The sequence below is a fragment of the Kwoniella europaea genome, chromosome 2 (genome assembly GCF_036810445.1).
Source record: "Kwoniella europaea PYCC6329 chromosome 2, complete sequence".
NCBI lineage: Eukaryota > Fungi > Basidiomycota > Tremellomycetes > Tremellales > Cryptococcaceae > Kwoniella > Kwoniella europaea.
Window position 1 is genome coordinate 364,214 of NC_089488.1, and position 20,150 is coordinate 384,363.

The window sequence follows — 20,150 nt, forward strand, 5'->3', positions numbered from 1 at the left end:
ACCTCGAAGCTTCACTGGGAGGCCCTATAGATGACGAGTCAGATAGGAACTGAGGACAGACGATGCGCCTGGTACACCAGGCTCACTCAGCTCTCTGAACGGTCCATCGCAAACAAATCTGGTGTGTATCTCCAAGTGCAATCCTCTGTCATACCTCGACGTATGCTATGCATCATTGAGTACAATACGTTACTACTTTGACTTTGTTTCACTCAGTTTGGCCCTATTCGTCTTTGTAATATAATCTGACATTCCTCCTTTGCCCACAACGTCCCATCCTGGAATTTTCTCAAACTCACATCTTTCACTTATACTTCTGCACCTATTGCAGACGGGGAACTTTCTCGCGCGACTGTTCATGCTCCATGCTTCCCATTCCTCAGTTTTACCGCGTGTATACTCTTCAAACCTATCTTGCAGCCTTCCATTATCGTCCTTGGTCAGCGTGCAAGCATGATCCGTCTTTATACACCTCCTACAGCCCTTACCAACTGATGGAGAAAGGCTCTCCTTGGGCTCTTTACGCCTTCTTCTTCCTGCACCAGGCGGAACACTGAAGACTGAGGGGATCCTTGATCTGGGATCCGGTGTGGTCGTGGTCGCGGATGTTGATACACTCGCAGTTGATAGTGCTGGCGGATCCATAGTAAATGCTAGCGTGGATGGCACTGGACAGCTGGCCATACCGTCGGAATTGACTTCCCAGCTATCATTGTCCCTTGAAGAGTTAGCAATTGGCAGTGTGTCTCTGAAATATAAGTGCTGAGGCACTAGGACAGCTGAATCGGCAATGCTTGTACTGGGCATTGTTATCATCCCCATGGATATGCCCATTTCAGGATCCAATCGATAAGGGCTTTGAGTGGTGGCTGCGGTTGATGTTGGATTGACAAACCAGTCGGAATTGAATATACCACCATTCTGACTACCTCCTAATGAGGGTGAAAGAAGGATCGTCAATATACTATGTTTCTCCTGTGCGAGGACCCAAAGCTCCCTCTTGGAAACACAGTGCTTTTGAACTCACCATCCCTCACTCTATCGTCTACATCGTCGTTTTCGTGATCGATACCCCCTGAGTTCATGTTACAGTATCGAGTATAGATCAATATTTTTTGTGAAAATTTACCCTTTTTGTCTTGGTTCTAGATGTTTTGAATAGATTTCAAGAAGATATGACATACCAGAAAATCGAAGTATCAACCTTAACATATACACATATGGCTCCTACTATGTGCTGGTGATGGTGGAGTGGTGGACAGCTGAGATAGAAACCAAAGTGGCAGGTCGTCCTGTCATCTGGTGAAGTGGTACAGTAAATTCTGACAGGGTCCGATCTGAACTGAGGAACCAAACCCTCTCCAAGGCCAAACGATTATGAAGGTGCGGATACGATCGCAAAGGTGGTCGACATCTTGATATACGTTGCATCAAAACACACCCACATATGTATAAACTATAAATGAAAAGAAGAGAAAGAAGACAGAAAACTTCACTTCAAATGTCCAATATCGTCACATGCTCACCACCGTACCCTCATGTAACACTGTTTTAAATCACAGATGATACCGAGTGAATGCGTTGAAGAAGCGTGAATGTCAAGTGAAAATTAGATAATCTAACGAAAGAAAGAAAGAGAAGAAACGAGATTCCTTTCCTGAGAGAAAAGGGAAATCCCTATTGTCCGATACATTCCGATTTGTTTCTTGTTGCTATACACATTTGATGAGGGTTATGATTTGAAGGGGAAGAATATCATTATACGGGAACACATGATGTGCCGTTGGCTTGGAATCCTTGTTTACATGAGTAAACTATCAAGTGTCGTCAGTGAATGTTTACCAACGACTCCTCACGAGATGACGATAAACGTGGGTCAGATGAGGTTTAGCCTTATGTACTTACCAGCACATGAACCAATCTCACAGCCAACAGAAAGGGCGTGAGGGATCTGAGTACAATCTTGACCACCTGATCCGATACAGCCTCCACAGGCTTCGAGCTCAGTAGCAAAGTCAACGCATTCGTAAGCCCATTCACCACCCAAAGCAGAAGGCACGGTACTGCAAACATAACTATCAGCTCGGGTCTTGACTACTATGTATATTACTTACCAAGCGTGGAGATCACCTGGGCAGTACATCTTATCGAGATCATTTTGAGGGAAAGATAAAGCTTGTTGACCTTCTGCAAGATCTCTCTTCCAACCTTTATGATTTGATAGAGATGACCACCATTTTTCAAAGTCAGCTTGATTGGACTTGCCTCCCCATGGGAACTTGCCACCTTGATGACCATGTTCAGACTGACCTTTACCACCGTTGTTTCCTGCCTTGCCTGATGGACCGGGGCTACCACCGCCACAGCATTCTGTAGACACACACACCACACCATCAGCACTCGGCACATCCAACAATCGAGTGATGATAATAGTATAGAGTAGAGGAATGGAATGACAAACTCACGGTTGTGGTCATCCCAATCGCCACAGCCAGGTTCAGGGGATCCAGGACCGGTAGGTAAACATTTCTTGAGGTTCTTGTGCCAGAACCAACCTATAATAGGAAAGGTGCAAATACGCATAGGTCTCAATAACAACTCTGTTTAGAGATAGGAGATATGGAAGACAGAAGGATACTCACCTTTTGGACACGATTTGCCTTTGGGGCAGTCACCTTTAGGAGGGTTCCATTGCCAGTCGTTATCGCAACATGTACCGGAACGATCGTGCCACCATTGACCACCGTGGCATTTACCAGTGTTCTTCACACATTTGTGTGTCTTCTTGTCGTAAGTGTAGCCTACCATAGCACATCAGTTATTATACTCCCATGGACAGGAGTACGAACCTACCTTCACCACAGTCACAGGGGGATACTTCCTTAGGGGGAATACAACTTGTATGAGATGAGCAACAGCCAAAAGATTTGGTACAACAGAATCGATGTCCGACTCACCAATCAGTCTTGAAATGTTTGCTCCATCCGAAAGGACATTCGTTATCTCTTGTAGGTCTATGTTGACAAGACATATCAATATCGAATTGTCCGAATAGGGGGATGGTGAAGAAGAAAAGGATCTCACGGTGTTCTAGTATGATCCGAGCAGCAGAGTGGACTACCGTTGAAGTCAGTGAAGAAACTTCCAGCTGACGAACACCAGTTTTTCTGTTCGTTTGAGGCCTTTTCTTTGATTTGGAGACCACAACCGAAGTTGAAGCTACCACCCAGTTTGAGTCCACCGAAGCCACCTGCAGAGACTGATCCGGCCAACGAGAGGAGGGCGACGAAGATTGTGGAGGATTTCATCGTGAATGTAAGGGAAGGGATAGAGGAGGATAGGTATGTAGGTGTGTTACTGAAGAAGGATAAGGATGAGGTTATAAAGAAGGAGATAGGTCAGATGTCAGGGGATAGATTATATCTAAAAACCAATTATTGATCTGATCCGGCCTAATCGATAGATATAACGTTGGAAAAAGAATGGTACTTGAACAAAGGAGTGCTTTTTCTGACGAGGTTGTAGACTGTATTACGATGAGAATATGGGAATGAGTGAGGTTGAGAAAAGAGAAAAGAGAAAAGAAAGGGGGGATTTTTCGTTCTTCTTCTCTTGTTTGATGGTATAGCTTTATAACAAAGGGAATCAAGCTGATTCTTTAGCTGAGACGAATAAGACGTGAGAAAGATTGCTTGTTGTCATCCTTTAGTATTGTCATTTTGACCCTTGCTGTTTAGTTTACACGACAGAGGGGGCCAAAGAGCATGGTCAGAGCGACTAGGAAGGAATTCCTTCAACTAAACAAAATGGCCTCAACTTTCCCCTAAGATGATGTACATGTAGGATATCACAATCCCCCTAAAACGCACACACCTCGCACAATGAACCTTGGGAATTTGGTCGTACGCTAATGTCTGTGTAGATCAAGGGGTACCAACATTTCATCCAGAGGACGGCTGTCCCGAGGTCAGTATGTTGACGTATTCTTCTTGTCTTCTGCTCTATTCCCGTATTGTACACCATGCCTGACCTGTAAGGGTTCAAACAATATCATTTCCACCTCTGGAAACGTTGTGTAACACTTTTAGTGTAGTTGTGATCCTTTGCTTTGTGTCGTTGAGATGCTTAACGCCTTCAAAAGTCGCATTGGGCGGCTCATTACATACCTTGAGGGCGCATGGCCTGATTATGGTAGATGCGTTTATTGTTCGAATCCAACGTTCATCCTTAAAGGTAGCGAAGAGCGAGAGAGAGAGAGAGCCTGGACAGATTTAGTACATACTCGTTGACGCTATACAAAACAAACGTATGTTTTCCCGTACTGATTGGTATATTGTCATTGTCCAGGGTTCGTGTTTCAGGTTACGCACTGATCGATTCGCTCCACTCGTTTGATGGTCGTTGTCTTTGAGTCCGAATCACATGCAACGCCTCAGAACAGCGGCCGCACCCGCATATGGAGAGAGATCTTACAGTTCCGTTCTTGTTATAGGCGATCCTTTTCACACATCCTTTTATTCCTCCCAATCTCGCGTTTCATTGTGATACAATTTGTGGGTATTCTATCGTGTATCTAAAAGTCCTCAATGTCCTTAACACCGGAGATTCCCTTACTTTGGATCCATCGGATATCCTTGGACCTGGGGCGTGGCCGAGCGGCAAAAAGGCTCGCTCATATGAGCTATGAATCTTATGGATCCAAGAGACTCATGTCCCCGTGTCTCACCCGGGACCTTGCATGATCTCCAAGCTACCAACGATGTACATATGCCTCGGTGTAAGAGTCATTGGTGATCGGAAGGCCGTTGTGGAGCCGAAGAGAGGATGTCAAATGACGCTCGGACCTCTTGTACCCGGTTGTCTCGGGACAGACATGAAACGTCTACAGGTGGGTTGTGCGTATGGGCGAGTTTGGATCTGTGCTCAATCACCATACAGAGTCATGATAAGTTGCATCACTAAGTTAGTGGTTTGTGAACTAGAATTATTGAAAAGTATAGCATGTATATGCAAAGCAGGATATAGTTGAAGATTATTGTAAATTACTAATTAAGAAATTGTCCATACCGCAATCTATATACCGCACAGGCTACTCTTCTTCGCCTTTCTCCTTCTTCTCGGCAGCTTTGTAAAGTTCTTTGTATTTACCTGATTTCTCGCAGAGGGATTTGAAGAGTGAATCGTCTTTTCGTAAGAGATTCTATTTATCACGTCACCAGAACAGATTCAGTTGAATGCCACTTGGTATCAGGAAAGATACGGAACTACCACTTACAATAGGGGTATCGAATTCAGCTACTTTCCCATCTGAAAGAACTAACAATCTATCATAATCGATGACGGAGGAAAGACGATGAGCTATGGTGAGCAAAGTGGAAGATCTGAATTCTGATCGAATGGCAGCTTGAATAGCTTCGTCCGTTGCAAAATCCACCGAGGCTGTAGCTTCGTCCATTATCTTCTCACGCATCAATCAATATCAGTATCAGTATCATCACATGAATGGCTCTTCTGAGGAAAGGCAAGGGATGACTTAGACTCACAATTAGATTGCTCCTTCGCAACAACGCTCTAGCCATAGCTACCAGCTGTCTCTGACCCTGTGAGAAATTGCTTCCGCCCGCCGACACCTCCGTGGTGAGCGTTATGATTGACTTCGAGCCCAGACCGGTAGATCCAGACGGAGCAGGCGAGCTGGCCCTCAAGGCATCTTCAGCAGCAAGAGCTCCTAATCGCTTGGAAGAAGGTACTCTAGATGGAACTCTACTAGCAGGTGGGGAGTCAGAAGGACCAAGGTTGACCCTCGAAAGAGCATCTAACAGCTCTTCATCGGTGTGCTCATTGAACGGATCCAAATTTTCTCGAACAGTGCCGGAGAATAAGACCGCATCTGAAGACAACATGTCAGCTGATCATCATAACATTGTGAAGGACGAAGCTCACCTTGAGGAATATAAGTGATTCGAGATCGCTGATAGACCACCATCAGCATGACAGAAGGTCCGCATGCTTAGATAAACTTACCAGATCATCTACACCAATCTTGGTGATATCAATTCCATCCAGCCATATAGTACCTCCATAAGGTTCCGCAAACCTCAACAAACTCATTGCCAAAGTAGATTTCCCACTACCAGTCCTACCGATCAAACCAATCTTCTCCCCAGCTTTGATATCGAAAGAACCCTTGAAGACGGTAGGTAAGTCTGGCGCGTATTTGATCTCTAATTCTCTGACGCTGAGGAAATGATCCTTGGTGTTTGTAGAGGGCCAATAGGCAGGCGGACGATTAGAAGGGATGACAGAAGGTGGTTCTTGAGGTAGTGAAAGGTATTCTTGTACTCGTTCGACAGAGTTGAAATCCATTTCCAATTGTCCCCAGAATCTCGATACCCAGTAACAAGCTGAAACGAATGACTGAGCTGATACGATGGCCATACCTGCTGATCCCGCTGGAACAGCACCACTCAAAGCGAAAAGGGTTGTAAGGAATACTGAGATAGCTCCAAGGACATCGAATCGGAGCAGGAGCTGGAGATGGCTAAGTGAGCTAGAACTCAGTACGGTTAGTGGAAGCCAGCTCACCCATCGGTTCATCATCTGCAACGTCCACAACAAGAGGTCATCAGCGAAGTTCCATCTCGTCCAATGTCATCGAACTCACCCAGTAGTAATAGAAGGCCTGATGAGTCTTATCAACCTGCTCACATAATTGCTTCATGAATCTTGCTTCTACCGAGAAAGCTCGAACAGAAATAACACCATCGAGGAGCTCGGCAAAACCGGAGCTGTTTGGCAGTCAGCACCTCGGTCTGACTGTGCACGAACAGCTAGCTTACAATATGGGAGATTTAAGCTACAAGAGTAATGTCAGCCGATGTCATATAGTCGAATACACCTGATGCGACCCACAGTAGCCTCCAAACGTCTCAAACTTCGTCCGACTCTCAGCTATGGCAAGCACCAAAGTCAGCAAAAAGCCCGTACGTGTTCGAAAATCACTCACGTAGACTACGGAATATTGATAGTACAGATAACTGATGACAGCAGCAGGCACCAAAAACCATGGCACAATAGCAGCTACGACGGCCTACATGATATTTCGTCCGTCAGATCTGATATGACACAATTTTCTAATTGCTGTGCCGTCAAAAACGTACGATAGCACCGATCAAACTTGCTACGTATATGATGACGGTTCTGAGAGCACCATTGAGAGACGAATCGATAGTTTCGACATCTGACCGTTCGACGCGATCAGCTTGCTTGGAACAGAAGTCATGGTACAATTTCGCTCACCTCGAGAGAATCGATTGATGATTCGGCCCACAGGGGTAGTGTTGAAGAATCGTACGGTAGCTACCCCAATCATGTCAGGCGATATGCATTTTTCTAGGGAAATTTCAACTCACATCGCATGACTCGATCTAACAGCCTGTCGTGCAAATTACTATTTGAGAGCTTTCGTCAGGATCCTTCGCTCGAACGAAAAGCAGCACACAAGCCAGACTCACATCGCCGCTCGATAAGAGCTCCAAGATCCGACCGCACTAGAAGCAACTCCGAAGAGGGCCGCGCCGAGGACTTGTAAAAAGACGAGAGGTTAGGTTCACGATGACGAGACATGTACCTCTTTCAACTCACCGATACCAGTGTAGACAGTTAGATAGAAGCCGGGGTTAGTCTGAGCAGGAGGGAAATATGATTTGATTCCTTTCATTGCGGGAGCTGTGTCGGTGATGTTAGAGATCATCACACGAGTAGTATGATGCAGAACATGTTGATGCAAATCTGTGTGATGGTAGTATTGAGTCTGGTCCATTACAGCAGGTTTGAAAAGGGTGAACAAGGTGTCGTGACTTGTGAATCGGGTGGTATAAGCTATCATGAGTGCGATTGTAAGCTTGATTGAGGTTCTTGAGAAATGAAGATGCTTACCTTCACCCCATACTTTGAGCCACCATCGTTCGGCGATGGTCAATCCTTGATTGAGTACTATCAATAAAGGTAATGTCAGCTGCAACTGAATGAGAGGATTGGAAGCCACTCACATAGCACTACGAGGGTCCATACCCAAGTAACGTAGGTAGCAGCGACGATATAAAGCTTATACGTCTCCCATTTGACGTTTCCGATGGCTCGTTCCTCGTCTAACGTAGTCACATCGAATTCAGCACTAGTCAAATCGAGAAGATTGGGAAGACAAGAAAGCAAAGGAGAACAAACCTTGAATCAATTTCTTTCCTGGACCTTTCTTCTTGACCTTCTTCTCAGCCGCATCGACAGTCTCGACCTCTTCTGCGACCTCTTCTTTGGCTACTATAGCTTCAGATTTCGTCACTTCGGCCTCCTCTAGCGCTACCAGACCATCCAGTTCTCCTGCTGATCGTAGCTCGTCAGGTGTACCCTGCGCATCTATCCTACCGTCCAGAATACGTATAAGATAATCGGACGAGGGAAGGAGAAGTTCGACATGGTGGGACACGAGGATCTGTCATGTTATCAAGTGAGCTACACTCTTTCGTAAGATCAAAAAATGAAGAAGGCACAGCTCACCACGGTACGCCCTTTTAAGATCGGTCCATTCAAACATCTATCAGTCAGGTGTTTGGCAGTATGTGAATCGACAGCTGCAAGGGGATCATCGAGTAAAACATGCTGTGTGTAGGAGTATACGGCTCGGGCAAGAGCGACTCGAGCTTTTTGACCACCACTGTAAACAACAGGAATAATTCAGTACTTATGGCCTCTTAGGGATTGATGTAAGATCTGACAACACACCTCAATGATACCTAGGGAATGACGTCAAACCTATCAGCTAATTCAACTTTACAAAGGGACATTGACTTACTCCTTTGGCACCGATTTCAGTTTGATCACCATCTTCCAGCATATCCAGATCGGGGTTTCTAACCAATTAATCATAAGTGTCCTTCCATTAAGTGACCTTTTCTGTTCAATAGAGACTCACAAAGCACAAGCATCCAATACCATTTCATACCTATCCTCATCAAACTCCTCTCCAAATAAGATATTATCCTTTATGCTCTTTTGCTGCAACCACGGAGTCTGAGAGGCATAGGCGATCGAATTCCTTGATCCATCTTCGTTCACTTGCGTATAATTTTTCGGCAAATATGATTTCCCATTGAGTAATTCCATTTCACCTAATAACGCAATTAAGATTGCCGTTTTACCTGATCCAGTGGGTCCAGTGATAACCGATAATTTACCTATGGGAAAGTCCACATTCAAATCTGACAGAGTGAAATAACTCTCTCCGTCCTCCTGAGGCGATTCCGTAGAATCAACCGCAGTGGTACTTGTACTTCTCTGCGGTGACGGTGGCTCGATTGTGGTGGTGGGTTTTGAAGGAGAAGGATCGGATTGTTTGCCCGTGTTCCATCTGAAGGAAGCATTCTCGAATCCTATCTTGGTAGGAGCAGCATCTTTAGGATCTGATGAGCGCTTGAGGGAACATACCCAATCCGGAACTTCATCTTCAGCTAGGAAATCTTCGATACGCTTGACAGATACGTGAGCTTGAAGCAGGATAACTACGAAAGTGGGGATGACGTTGAGAGGCATTCGGAGCATCGAGAATAATGAAATGGCAGTGAAAGCGACAGATACGGTTAATTCTCGTTTGGCGATGACGATGTAGCAGAAGAAAGAAACCAAAGTGACGAAAATTGGAGCAAGTGACCAAAGCAGTGAGAACCAGATTCCATTGAATAGTGACCGAACCATTTGTTTCATTTCTTTAGCTCTGGCATCGGCGGCTCGGTTTTTCCATTGTTCGATCCAGGCGAAGAATTTGATAAATTGGATAGCTCCAATCAACTCGTTCATGACTCCAATTCGCTTATCTCTAGCTTTGAGCAATTCCTGAGTGATCTTGACACTTCTCTTGGACACGAACGAGTTCAGTGGCGTAGCAACGAGGAGTACGACTACACCGGCAAACGCAGACCAGCCAAGGATGTTATAGAGGAACACAGAGGCAACGATGATTTCAAATGGTGCACCGTAAATGTAGTACCCTCCACTGACAGTGTTTCCGATCCGATTGGTGTCGCCTAAATCATTTGTCAGCTTACACTCCAATTCCATGTAAAAAATCTTGGCGGTCTCACCTGCCATGAGATTGACAACTTTTCCACTATCCGCATTACTCTTCTTTTCGGCTTTGCCACCTTCTTTATCCTTGTTTTCATCTTCCTTGGCGGCTACTACCCCAGATGCGTCTTTCCGTCTAAGCGCTTTATCATAGATTGCAGCTGTGAGTTCGGCTTTGATCCTGACGGTCGCTCTTCGACCATGCCAAAGATGAAGAAGATCTACCAGAGCCTACGAGGGACAAGTGGTCAATTACATCTTGGTTAGTCATAGAAAGGTGACTTACCTTGAGCGTGGAAGCTAGGAAAGCGAGGAAAGCGAATATATAAGCTTGCGACATAGCTTTTGGTGATTTGTTGTCAAGTCCATCCCTTTCATAAACATGCCCGTCAGCTTCACTCGACTATCATAAGAATCGCCTCAAAGAAGCTACTTAACTCACAAGATCTTTTTGAGGAAATAAGGGCCAGCATAGTTGAATACCACGGCCAACAAAGTCAGACCAGCATCTAACCCTAGATCCAACTTATTCGCTAGGAAGATCTGTTTTAACAATGAACTAGTCTTGAGTTGTCTGAATCGATCGAACACGATTGAGGTTTGTTGAGTTAAAGATAATTTTGGTAGATCCTCCGGTTCTAATTCCTTTGATGCTCCTTCGAGGATGAATTGGTTTACCCAGTTGAACGATAACCATGAGTAAAGCGTTACGTCGTCATCTAACGATACTTGGGGCTACAAGACGATACATGTACACGTCAGTTGTGTGTTCCAGATCCCGAAGGAGGAAGGAGGACCTCACCAATCTCGAAAGGACCTCTGGGCCAGCTAACTTGAGCCCAAACAACACCAACAACATTATTGATACACAAATGATATTTCCGATCTCAAGAGTAAATTTCCATTTGGTTGCCCAAAGTGGAAGTTGATGTGTGATTGTCTTGATATACCATGCGTTTCCTAGCGAGCAAAGTGATATTGCCAAAAGGATGAATAAGATTGAGATGGTCGAGTATGGTGGGGTGGTTAATGGTCTTAAAGTGAATTGGAGGAAGAATGTGATCTATCGAGAGATGACCTCACGTCAGCTTTCTAGAGATATTCAACTTGGACGGTAGTGTAAGATCAGCTTACCCAGACTAATACCATACCAGCAGAAGCCAATATACCGGTTATCTTCTCACCCCCATCTCTGTGAGCTACAAAGAGAATCTGCCAGCCTGTTATACCAGTCCAACAGGATGCCTCGACGAGGGAAAGAGAAGCCAAAACGGCTTCTCGCCATACGTTGGATCTCCTTCTATGTTCTTCATCCCGTTCGTCCTTGGATGGAGGCTCCGCGGGTACTAAGGATTGCAGTGGTACGAGATCGGATACGAGGGAATGAAAGAATCGTCTGACTGGTTTGAAGGGAGGAAGGGAGATGAGGAAGGTAAGTAGAAGTATGGAGAGGGAAGAGATGGTCCGTATGGATGATAGGGATTCGGGTGAGAATGCCTGAAAGTCGGATTCAGTAATCATCCTTTTTGGAGTAGGCGGTTTCTGATGGTTGAACGATGATATCTTTTTCCCGTTGTTGATTGAGGGGAGAAGAACACTTACCGACAAGTGAGTCATTATTTATATCCTAGCTCTATGCTCTACTCCGATTTCATTTGTGATAATTATCTAAGAGGTCAATGCGTCGAGTAAACAAGCTGATCAAGAAAGACCTGTACGGTCAAACGACCAAAGGAAGATAGCTGCAACGGATTTCCGGATATCCAACTTTCCACTAGTTTGCGTGCAGTAGACGTGTTGAGCAACTATGAGCAAGCGTGTTTACGTTGATGTTTTCTAACTATGATATCGTCGTCAACAGAGTGGGGAGCTCTTGACTGTGTGTGTATTGCTCCATGTACGCGTCTTTCAACTTTTACAAAGACCATCTCTTGCTCATTGATCATCGACCATACCCGAGTACTCATCTCACGGTTGACCTGATCCCAACTCATCACCGCCGGCCGATTGCCAGCCCGGGGCACCATCAAGAGACACGTGGCTTCCCACAAATCCTGTCAATCCATATAGCACGCCTAACTTACATGTTGTCAAAAGTTGATATTTTCGTAAACCTTCATGTTCGTTCGTTCAGGCAGATATCACAAAAGCATACATATCAATCATTCATCATTCTTTTCATCCAAACAATCAATAACCTACATCATCATCATCAACACTGTTCTCAGCACCCACTACTCAAGCTCGTCTCTTGCAAGAACCTCCCCATACTGATATCGAAACAACATCGACAAAATCAGAATTATCATAATACAAGATGTCACACGAAGCGGATAGAGAATTAGCCAGATTATGGAGAGTATCAAGGACGGTTCATGAGATGGTCAGAGATAGGGTGAGTTTACACCTATCAAAAAACATAAGACGAGGGTCTTACACGACGACGTGATTGCTGATACGGGTTTTGGGCGATGGTATAGGGATACTTGGTAGCGGACTACGAAGTGGATGTACCATTTGAGCAATTCAAGAATGATTTCGGAGCGACTGGATCAGTAGAGTCAGTACTCTGATATCATGAGATCTTGTAAGAGTATATGATGCTGATGCTGAAAATTTGGGGTATATACAGTCGAGGACCAATGAGTTTCTCGGTGAAACATGCCGAAGATGAAGGGACTTTATATGTGTATTTCTGCGCGGAGAAGAACGTCAGTAAGGCAGCTATGAAGACGTGAGTGATAGTCGTCATATTTCTTATGGCTGTATGGATGCGAATATGCTGTACGAGGCTTGTCCATTGGAAGAATCAGATGGGGAAGCGCAACTGAAAGGCGGATGGTCCGACTAGAATGAAGCGAATTGAAGAGATCCGACTCTCAAGTATACATGTTGACTTACTCTCGTCTAATTTTGATAGATTCATAACCTCGATGGATAAGATAGGAGCCAAGAGGGGGATAATCATCTGGTCAGAGAAAATGTCTCCTGCAGCTAAGAAGGTGAGTCCGGCTCTCCAAATCCTCTCACACAACTATAACCTTCTTTCACACTTACAATCCGTGATCGGACTGAATATGTACAGTCAAACATGGAACTGATGAATATCTCTTGTCCTCCTCTTTCATTATGGATAATAGACACTTCAAGAATTGGCATCAGAATATCATTTAGAAGACTTCCAAGAATCCGATTTGCTAGTCAATATAACTCGACATTTCTTGGTTCCTAAACATCAGATTATGAGGAAAGAGGAGAAAGATCAGTTGATCAAGAAATAGTGAGTTGTGATTGAAATCCTTGCTGCATCTATGATCGGCTCCCCTCGACCAAATTTCAATGTTCAAACATTTGGATTTACACAGGAGAAGAATCTTCACTGGTATCATACACCATTTGCACTTTTATTTTATCTATCACTACTTTTCACCTCATCATGATTTACAAGCAAAATAAAACTGAACAAACACCAAAACTGATCTTTTGCGCGCTTGTCCAGCCGTCTGAAAGAAACTCAATTACCTCGAATAATGATAACAGATCCCGTAGCTCGATATTACGGTATGAAGAGAGGTCAGGTCATGAGGATTGAGAGAGCGTCAGAGACTGCTGGGCGGTGAGTGTATGGTTATCAAGATAAAGCCAGTCAGTGTGGCTGATCACGATCAATGGATGGTACAGTTATATCACATATCGAATCTGCATGTGATGGACTTTTAAAGTTCAGTCGGATCAGATCAAAGGGAGGAGCCAATCCTTCGAATGAGCGAGACATTAGGGTTCTTGTCAATCTGACATTGAGATGAATAGATAGATCATTATATTGTGTTTCATTTTGGTATATCATGAGATCGTATACTCGTACTCTCCTACAGTACCAGTACGAGCACCAGTAACCGTGTCATGCATGTATGTGTATGAGTATTGCAATGTTGCATTGTCAATTGTAAGGATACATCAAGCAGATCAACAAGTTCAAGAAATCACACCTGTATGGTGGAAATCGGCGATCGCCACTTGACTGACTTTTTCAGCTGTTCTCGTATGGGTTGCAGGTTGGGTTGCTTTAACGAAAAAGTCATAAGATTCACTTCATCCACTTTCGATCCTTCAAAGATAACATTCATCAATCTCACCCGACTTATCAATCGAATCGAATCGAATCGAGTCTCAGCTCTAGTATCCCAAGCGACTTACCGTGTTCAGTCCAACCCCTTCGATCTCAACCCTCAATCAAAATATAATCCGCACGATGGGAGCCAAAGCCCAGATTCTCCGAGATATCCGCAAAAGACTATCCGCCGAGCAGATGGAAGTTCAAAGACGAGCTTACCTCTTCGTAGCTCGAAACACCACATTACCAGCTACGGTTCGACACAAGGCTCAGCTGGGGCTGAACACACTGAATGGAGGTGAAGGGAGATTGGGCGCAGTGAAAAGTAGATGTTGGGAGACGGGGAGGGGAAGAGGTGTTATAAGTAAATTTGGATTGGCAAGGGTGAGTCGAAACCTATATCTGAATTCACATTATCACTTACATCTATCTACATGAACATTCAAATTGTTCTTATCCTCACTTCCTCTATCTCTCTAATGACTATACATCACATATCATGTGTTATCTACCATGAACAAGAGAGAAAATGACTGACAATTCTATGTCTATACAGTTCCAATTCCGTCTGAAAGCTTTGAATGGCGAACTACCAGGAGTACATAAATCCAGTTGGTAGAATGGAAGAACGAAAAATGGTTGGATCGTACGATTGGGTGGAATCCATGGGAATAGATAGTATCAATTTTAAGAAGGCAGGATAGGATAGGACAGGATGATGATGAGGAATAAGGATCCCTGCAAATATGTGGGACAAGCAAATTCTCCCTCTCGATATCAATTTGAACATTTTTGTAAGATCAACCTAGTCATCTAGACAGATGAATTAATGTATATCATATCATATCATATCTCATGACAGGATACATCTAATCTATTTAACAACGACATTGACATTTATCGATATATTTCAAATCGAAACACTTCCACTGGGAATACAAGCGGTAACAGTGACTGTAACGGTAACGGCAAATGATGCAAGAAAACAAATCCCACCACCACCTCAACTATCGAATCCAATCAACAATCGGTATCTCCTCTTGCTCTTCCAGATGCAATTCCTATTCCGCTCAATTTACTTTCCAATTCTTCCATCACCTCTTCCTGGACTCTATCATCCCTCACTCTACTCCTATCCCTTTCCCTCCTTGTGCCTCCAAGCACGATAGGCGTATTGGCATCATCCTCTCTTCCTAGCGAGGACGGAGCAGTTCGTTGACCTTTAAGCGTCCTTCCTGACGACTGAGGTAATCCAGGATACCCACTGATCCCTCCTGAGGATCGTCTAGCAGCAATCGTATAAGGCGATCTACCCCCTACGCCAATCCCACTACCACTAGACATTTGCGGTTGTGATGGTGGTTGAGGAGGTTCACATGATTCACTTTCTTTTATACCCAACCCTACACCTGTAGATTTCGTTGGCATATCCCTTACAGGACTATGTGAAGGACTAGAATACGATGACGGTCTTCCACTCCCTATTCCTGGTCCAAAGGGAGGTTCACCAAATCCACCCCTTAGCAATACCGGTCCTCTTCTGGATCTCATCGATTCAGTCGCACTTGTCCCTGTCGTTTGAGGCGATAGGACACTGGGGATACCGGCTGATCTAGCAGGTAGAGGTTCTTCATCTAAAACGGTTACGTCTCTTCCTCTACCTGGTAAGCTCCTTGCTCCTCCTCCTTGAATGACGTGTGAATGAATATGAGGGTGGGTATGATTATGTACATCATCAGCTGACTTTAAAGCTGTCATTGGGCTAGCTGATATAGGTGATCGACTGGTGAACGATGTAGGTACGCTCAAACCTGGTCCAGAACTAGGACCAGGGCCCAAAGGTGATCTCTCGCCGGAAGTTTGCCTCCTGTATAATGGTCTACTACCCCTTTCCTGCTCGAATCCAGGTATAGCCCTTCGATTCGCTGAAGCGGGTCTGGAAGCACTGAGTAAGCCTATAGAAGAGGGGTTGGTCGAGTTTGAATTGGTGTTAGATCCAGATCCTGTGCCTGGACCTCTGACAGGTGAAGATAATCCAGATGCGATTGCTGATGGCGAAGCAACAAACGCTGAAGGTGTATTGAGCGAGAATGATCCGGCCATTCGTCTTAATTCTTCATCTACCTGCTGTCTTGTCATAGGTACTCTACCGCCATATCCTGCAGCGCCGGTGCCGGGTGATCCAGAGGAAGTCAAGAGAGGAGATGGAGTGGGCGGGACAGAGGGCGCAGAAAGGGATGATGAAGTCGAAGGTAAGTGAGACCGCGAAGATGACTGCACGGCTTGAGCGGCTATCGAAGGTGGTTGGGGTAACGCGTCGAGCGTCTTGAGGAAGGCTTGAATATCATCTTCGTCCGGTGCAGGTAATCTGGCACTCGCTGATCCAGGTCCTTCTAAGCTATGTCTTAACCCACTCTCTCTCGTGCTGGTACGACGAAGCAGTCCCTGACCTGCACTTCCAGGCAAGCTACCTTCTCCAACACTACTTCCTTGAGATCCAACATTGACATTGGCTGTACCACTTATCGCTCTGCCCGATCGTTGGGATAGAGACGAAGAGTACCGTTTGATTATGCTTGGTGCACCTGCGTTAGACGATAAGGAAGATTCCCGTTCTAATGATTCGGGTATGAAAGGCGATGATGCGCTGGGTGTCATGTAGTAAGGTCTCCCAGATATACTTCTGGGGACAGGTTGTTTGGTGAAGCTAAGCGAAGATGGCGAAACGGGTGATTGACCCGGTAGAGGTGAAGATGTAGGAATTTGGACGCCTACACCAGACATGGCCCCAGTCACTGGCGGAGAGGCGGAACCAGCATACATATTTGCCAGTTGAGCGTGAGTGAATGACCTTCCAGATTGAGACAAGAACGAACTTGTCCTTCCTACCGAAGAAGGGCGGGATGTACCAATGACCGGACGAGCCGAAGATGAAGAGGGGATAGGAGATCCGGTGTATGCTTGAGGTGGTGTGGAACGAAGCAGCGAGGTTGATGGTGAAGCAGAAGCGAAAGGTTGAATGGAATGACCCGATAGTCGTCTGGCAGCGACAATGGCAGCAGGAGTAGCCATACTGGATGAAGGAGGTTCGTGACTTTGTACTTCTCTTTGACTTGTGGTCGACGCTGCTCCAGCAAATGGAAGACCTTCGGCAAACGTTCCCCATTTCTCGGTTCCTAAGCTACCGACAGCCGTTCGCTTCTCCTGACTGGAAGGTACTCTACTTCCACCTTGTCTAACTGAAGCAGTGTAGCTCCCAGCGCCGCCAGAAGCTATTGATCCAACAGGCAGAGCAGGTTGTCTCTGAGGTATAGGTGAATTGTTCGACTGTATAGGTGTAGGAATAGACACCCTTCTTGGATCGCTCTTCAGCTTGACCGGATCTTCTTGTGTATTTCGACGAGAAACAGTAGGTGTGAACCAATCTTCATCCATATCAACGAATCTCTCACTTAAGACAGCTTCCATATCCTCAACATTGAAATCAACTTCCGGCCTATATTCGGCACTTAACGTAAATTCATTTCCAAACAGATCGAGTTTTGGGAAATCATATCGTTCAATCTCTTCAGGTTGAACCGTATCACCAGACACCAGGCCATCTAGACCGATATCTAAGCCTATCAAACCTCTTTCCATGATTTCCCACGCTTCCGAAAGACCTTCAGGAGTATTGGGGTATCCTTCCGGACCCCATAATTTCAGTCCCATACGTAGACCGTTGTTCGAACGGCGTAGGCGTCGGAATATGCGATAAGCGGGTAAGAGACGTATGAGAGAGAGTACAGCTCGAAAATGGATGATACCTAGTCGGTAAGCGGTGTGAGGGGCTAGCTGTGAAGAAGAGTTGGAATCGGAAGGAGGTAACCTATATACCAATCACACAAGTCAGCTCAGCTCGGCTTCAAGCAATCACGATGTGTGCTGGACTTACTGAGCTCTGAATGTCCATCGTTCCAGTACGATACCGGATTTACTTTCCTTCTCTTTGCCCTTTCCTTTTCCTTTCCCTGATAATCCCACATCGATAGGGATTTTCGCACCATTGCGATTCCATAGTAAAGCTTGACCGCTAGGTATATCACTGGTATCCAGTATGAAAGCGATGAGTAATGGTGGAACTGTACATGATGAAGGAGAAGGGGTCTCTCCCGGTTCCGTATAAGGTGGATAAGATGAGATTGAACGGTAGATCTGTAAATCTGATTTATATAGATCTACTTCAGGTAGAATCAGATTGAACTATATACATATTCAGCATTAGTTTGCTCACATTCATATATCTTGTATGAGATGGATATCTGTACTCACCCACTTATCCTTCTTCTTCTCACCAGGTTTCTTCCCTACAGTACCACCATAATGAGTCAATCTGCCATCTACCAATACCTCCACTGTTTTAAGGTAGAACCGATATAACACCTGATCCGCCCTATTTGCTTGAGCACCGATCTGAGAGGAAGATGCGGAAGACGATGCAAGGTTCAGATTCCTCTCTCCGGTGGGTTGACCCAGGAGAGCAGTGGGATTGGGCGATCGCGTAGAAGTAGATCTGAGCGGTACGCTAGACATGATTGAAGAGGCAATATGTCGGTTATGTGCTGAGTTGATGTATCACCATAGTGCGAAAATCTGGATGAGATGCGATGACAGAGATAAGGAAGATAAATAGGCCGGATACACGCTGTTTGATGAATGATGGGGACGAGATGATGGGATCGATAAAGCGACTACGAGTACTACACTGATAGTTTGGCTGACCGGGTATATATGGTACAACGCTCAGATGCGAGTCGGTTCTGAGATATTCAGCGGATCCGACAGTGACCAGGGCAGATAGAGGACAGGGACGAGGCCTGATGAATGAGACGATGGATGTGATGGACGTTGAATGAGAATGGGATGAGTGTCGTGATGTGATGTGTATGTGAGTTGCCGTCATCTGCAACCTTAAGCTTAGACTCGTCATGCACGCGGACATCACCGACATCGAGACTCCTTTCCTGAATCATCAGTATTGATCACCTGCTGGTAACCAAGACTCACAGAACTTTGGCCAAGCAGACTTCGTTGAGGAGTGAGCTGGACAAGGAGCAGCTGGGCGACTCCGGTTCATTCGAGTACATGACTTGGGTATGTACATGTTATCAGTCGGAGATGTTATAAAGACAGTTTCAAAGGGTATCGAGAATGTCTTCGACAATATCACCCTCAATGGGTGTTATGGTGAATTCTTTATGATGTATATACTGCATTCCAGAAAAATGACTCAAGACAGATGGCTCGTATCCAGCGAGATATACGGAACACTCATTCATTGACTTACGTCAAACCGTCACCAGTGTCAACTGGAATCCTTGTTGTCAAAGGAAGTCAGCGTTGAATCATGCGAGATATATGACCGTCCCTTAACTTCATCGATTGATACGGCAAGTCCGTCTTGACGCTTGCAATCAACAAAAAATTCAGCTTCTAAGAGAGCCGAATGATCTGTCCATGAACACTCATCAACGTCCCCCTCTTCATTCTCCCCCATGCATGCCATACCTATCCATAACACATTGGAACCATCACCAACTCATTAAATACCATGTCACGACACACCCGCACGAAGTACAACATGCCCTGATTTGGCATTGTCGACCTACACCCAAGCGGATAGCTTCAACCTCTCCGAATATATAAGTGGGCTGCCATCTGCATGTTCAATGAGTCTTACACCCAAGAGCGACAACTGTTCTTTCGCACCTCTTACAGAGGACTTTTCTCAATATCGCCAACCGAAAAGATCCTGTACTACTTCTGATAGTATGATCTCGAGGGCGGTACATCTCTTTCTGCCTCACGAGTCAAAAAACAGACACAGCGTTCCAGAAGGACTTGGAAAATGAGCGCTCGGGCTTATGAGAATGAAAAG

General features: G+C 45.2%; 6 protein-coding genes across 6 annotated transcripts; 2 read left to right on the forward strand and 4 right to left on the reverse strand.

Moving 5' to 3' along the window:
* Positions 1–192: 192 nt before the first annotated feature.
* Positions 193–1,085, reverse strand: V865_006484 (uncharacterized protein; the record flags this gene model as incomplete). Its single annotated transcript, XM_066230242.1, has 2 exons — positions 193–932; positions 1,028–1,085. 2 exons carry the CDS (start codon positions 1,083–1,085, stop codon positions 193–195), a joined length of 798 nt encoding a protein of 265 aa, XP_066086339.1.
* Positions 1,086–1,758: 673 nt separating this feature from the next.
* Positions 1,759–3,308, reverse strand: V865_006485 (uncharacterized protein; the record flags this gene model as incomplete). The annotated part of the gene is made up of 8 exons (XM_066230243.1): positions 1,759–1,814; positions 1,906–2,063; positions 2,115–2,370; positions 2,466–2,555; positions 2,643–2,801; positions 2,854–2,897; positions 2,958–3,014; positions 3,085–3,308. 8 exons carry the CDS (start codon positions 3,306–3,308, stop codon positions 1,759–1,761), a joined length of 1,044 nt encoding a protein of 347 aa, XP_066086340.1.
* Positions 3,309–5,089: 1,781 nt separating this feature from the next.
* On the reverse strand, positions 5,090–11,640 carry V865_006486 (uncharacterized protein; the record flags this gene model as incomplete). Its single annotated transcript, XM_066230244.1, has 27 exons — positions 5,090–5,200; positions 5,276–5,458; positions 5,544–5,890; positions 5,944–5,971; positions 6,025–6,531; positions 6,586–6,600; positions 6,665–6,788; positions 6,840–6,856; positions 6,913–6,951; positions 7,007–7,090; positions 7,161–7,240; positions 7,300–7,359; positions 7,413–7,450; positions 7,515–7,584; positions 7,645–7,881; positions 7,939–7,995; positions 8,052–8,150; positions 8,227–8,491; positions 8,557–8,713; positions 8,782–8,792; positions 8,852–8,909; positions 8,972–10,079; positions 10,137–10,350; positions 10,406–10,490; positions 10,562–10,854; positions 10,922–11,182; positions 11,254–11,640. 27 exons carry the CDS (start codon positions 11,638–11,640, stop codon positions 5,090–5,092), a joined length of 4,935 nt encoding a protein of 1,644 aa, XP_066086341.1.
* A 796-nt stretch (positions 11,641–12,436) lies between these two features.
* Positions 12,437–13,828, forward strand: V865_006487 (uncharacterized protein; the record flags this gene model as incomplete). The annotated part of the gene is made up of 7 exons (XM_066230245.1): positions 12,437–12,514; positions 12,600–12,679; positions 12,752–12,853; positions 13,040–13,121; positions 13,260–13,399; positions 13,619–13,735; positions 13,801–13,828. The coding sequence occupies 7 exons, from the start codon at positions 12,437–12,439 to the stop codon at positions 13,826–13,828; spliced, it is 627 nt and encodes a 208-aa protein (XP_066086342.1).
* Positions 13,829–14,371: 543 nt separating this feature from the next.
* V865_006488 (uncharacterized protein) lies at positions 14,372–14,852 on the forward strand (the record flags this gene model as incomplete). The annotated part of the gene is made up of 2 exons (XM_066230246.1): positions 14,372–14,617; positions 14,790–14,852. The coding sequence occupies 2 exons, from the start codon at positions 14,372–14,374 to the stop codon at positions 14,850–14,852; spliced, it is 309 nt and encodes a 102-aa protein (XP_066086343.1).
* A 401-nt stretch (positions 14,853–15,253) lies between these two features.
* On the reverse strand, positions 15,254–18,805 carry V865_006489 (uncharacterized protein; the record flags this gene model as incomplete). The annotated part of the gene is made up of 3 exons (XM_066230247.1): positions 15,254–18,101; positions 18,168–18,475; positions 18,545–18,805. 3 exons carry the CDS (start codon positions 18,803–18,805, stop codon positions 15,254–15,256), a joined length of 3,417 nt encoding a protein of 1,138 aa, XP_066086344.1.
* Between the last annotated feature and the right edge of the window lie 1,345 nt (positions 18,806–20,150).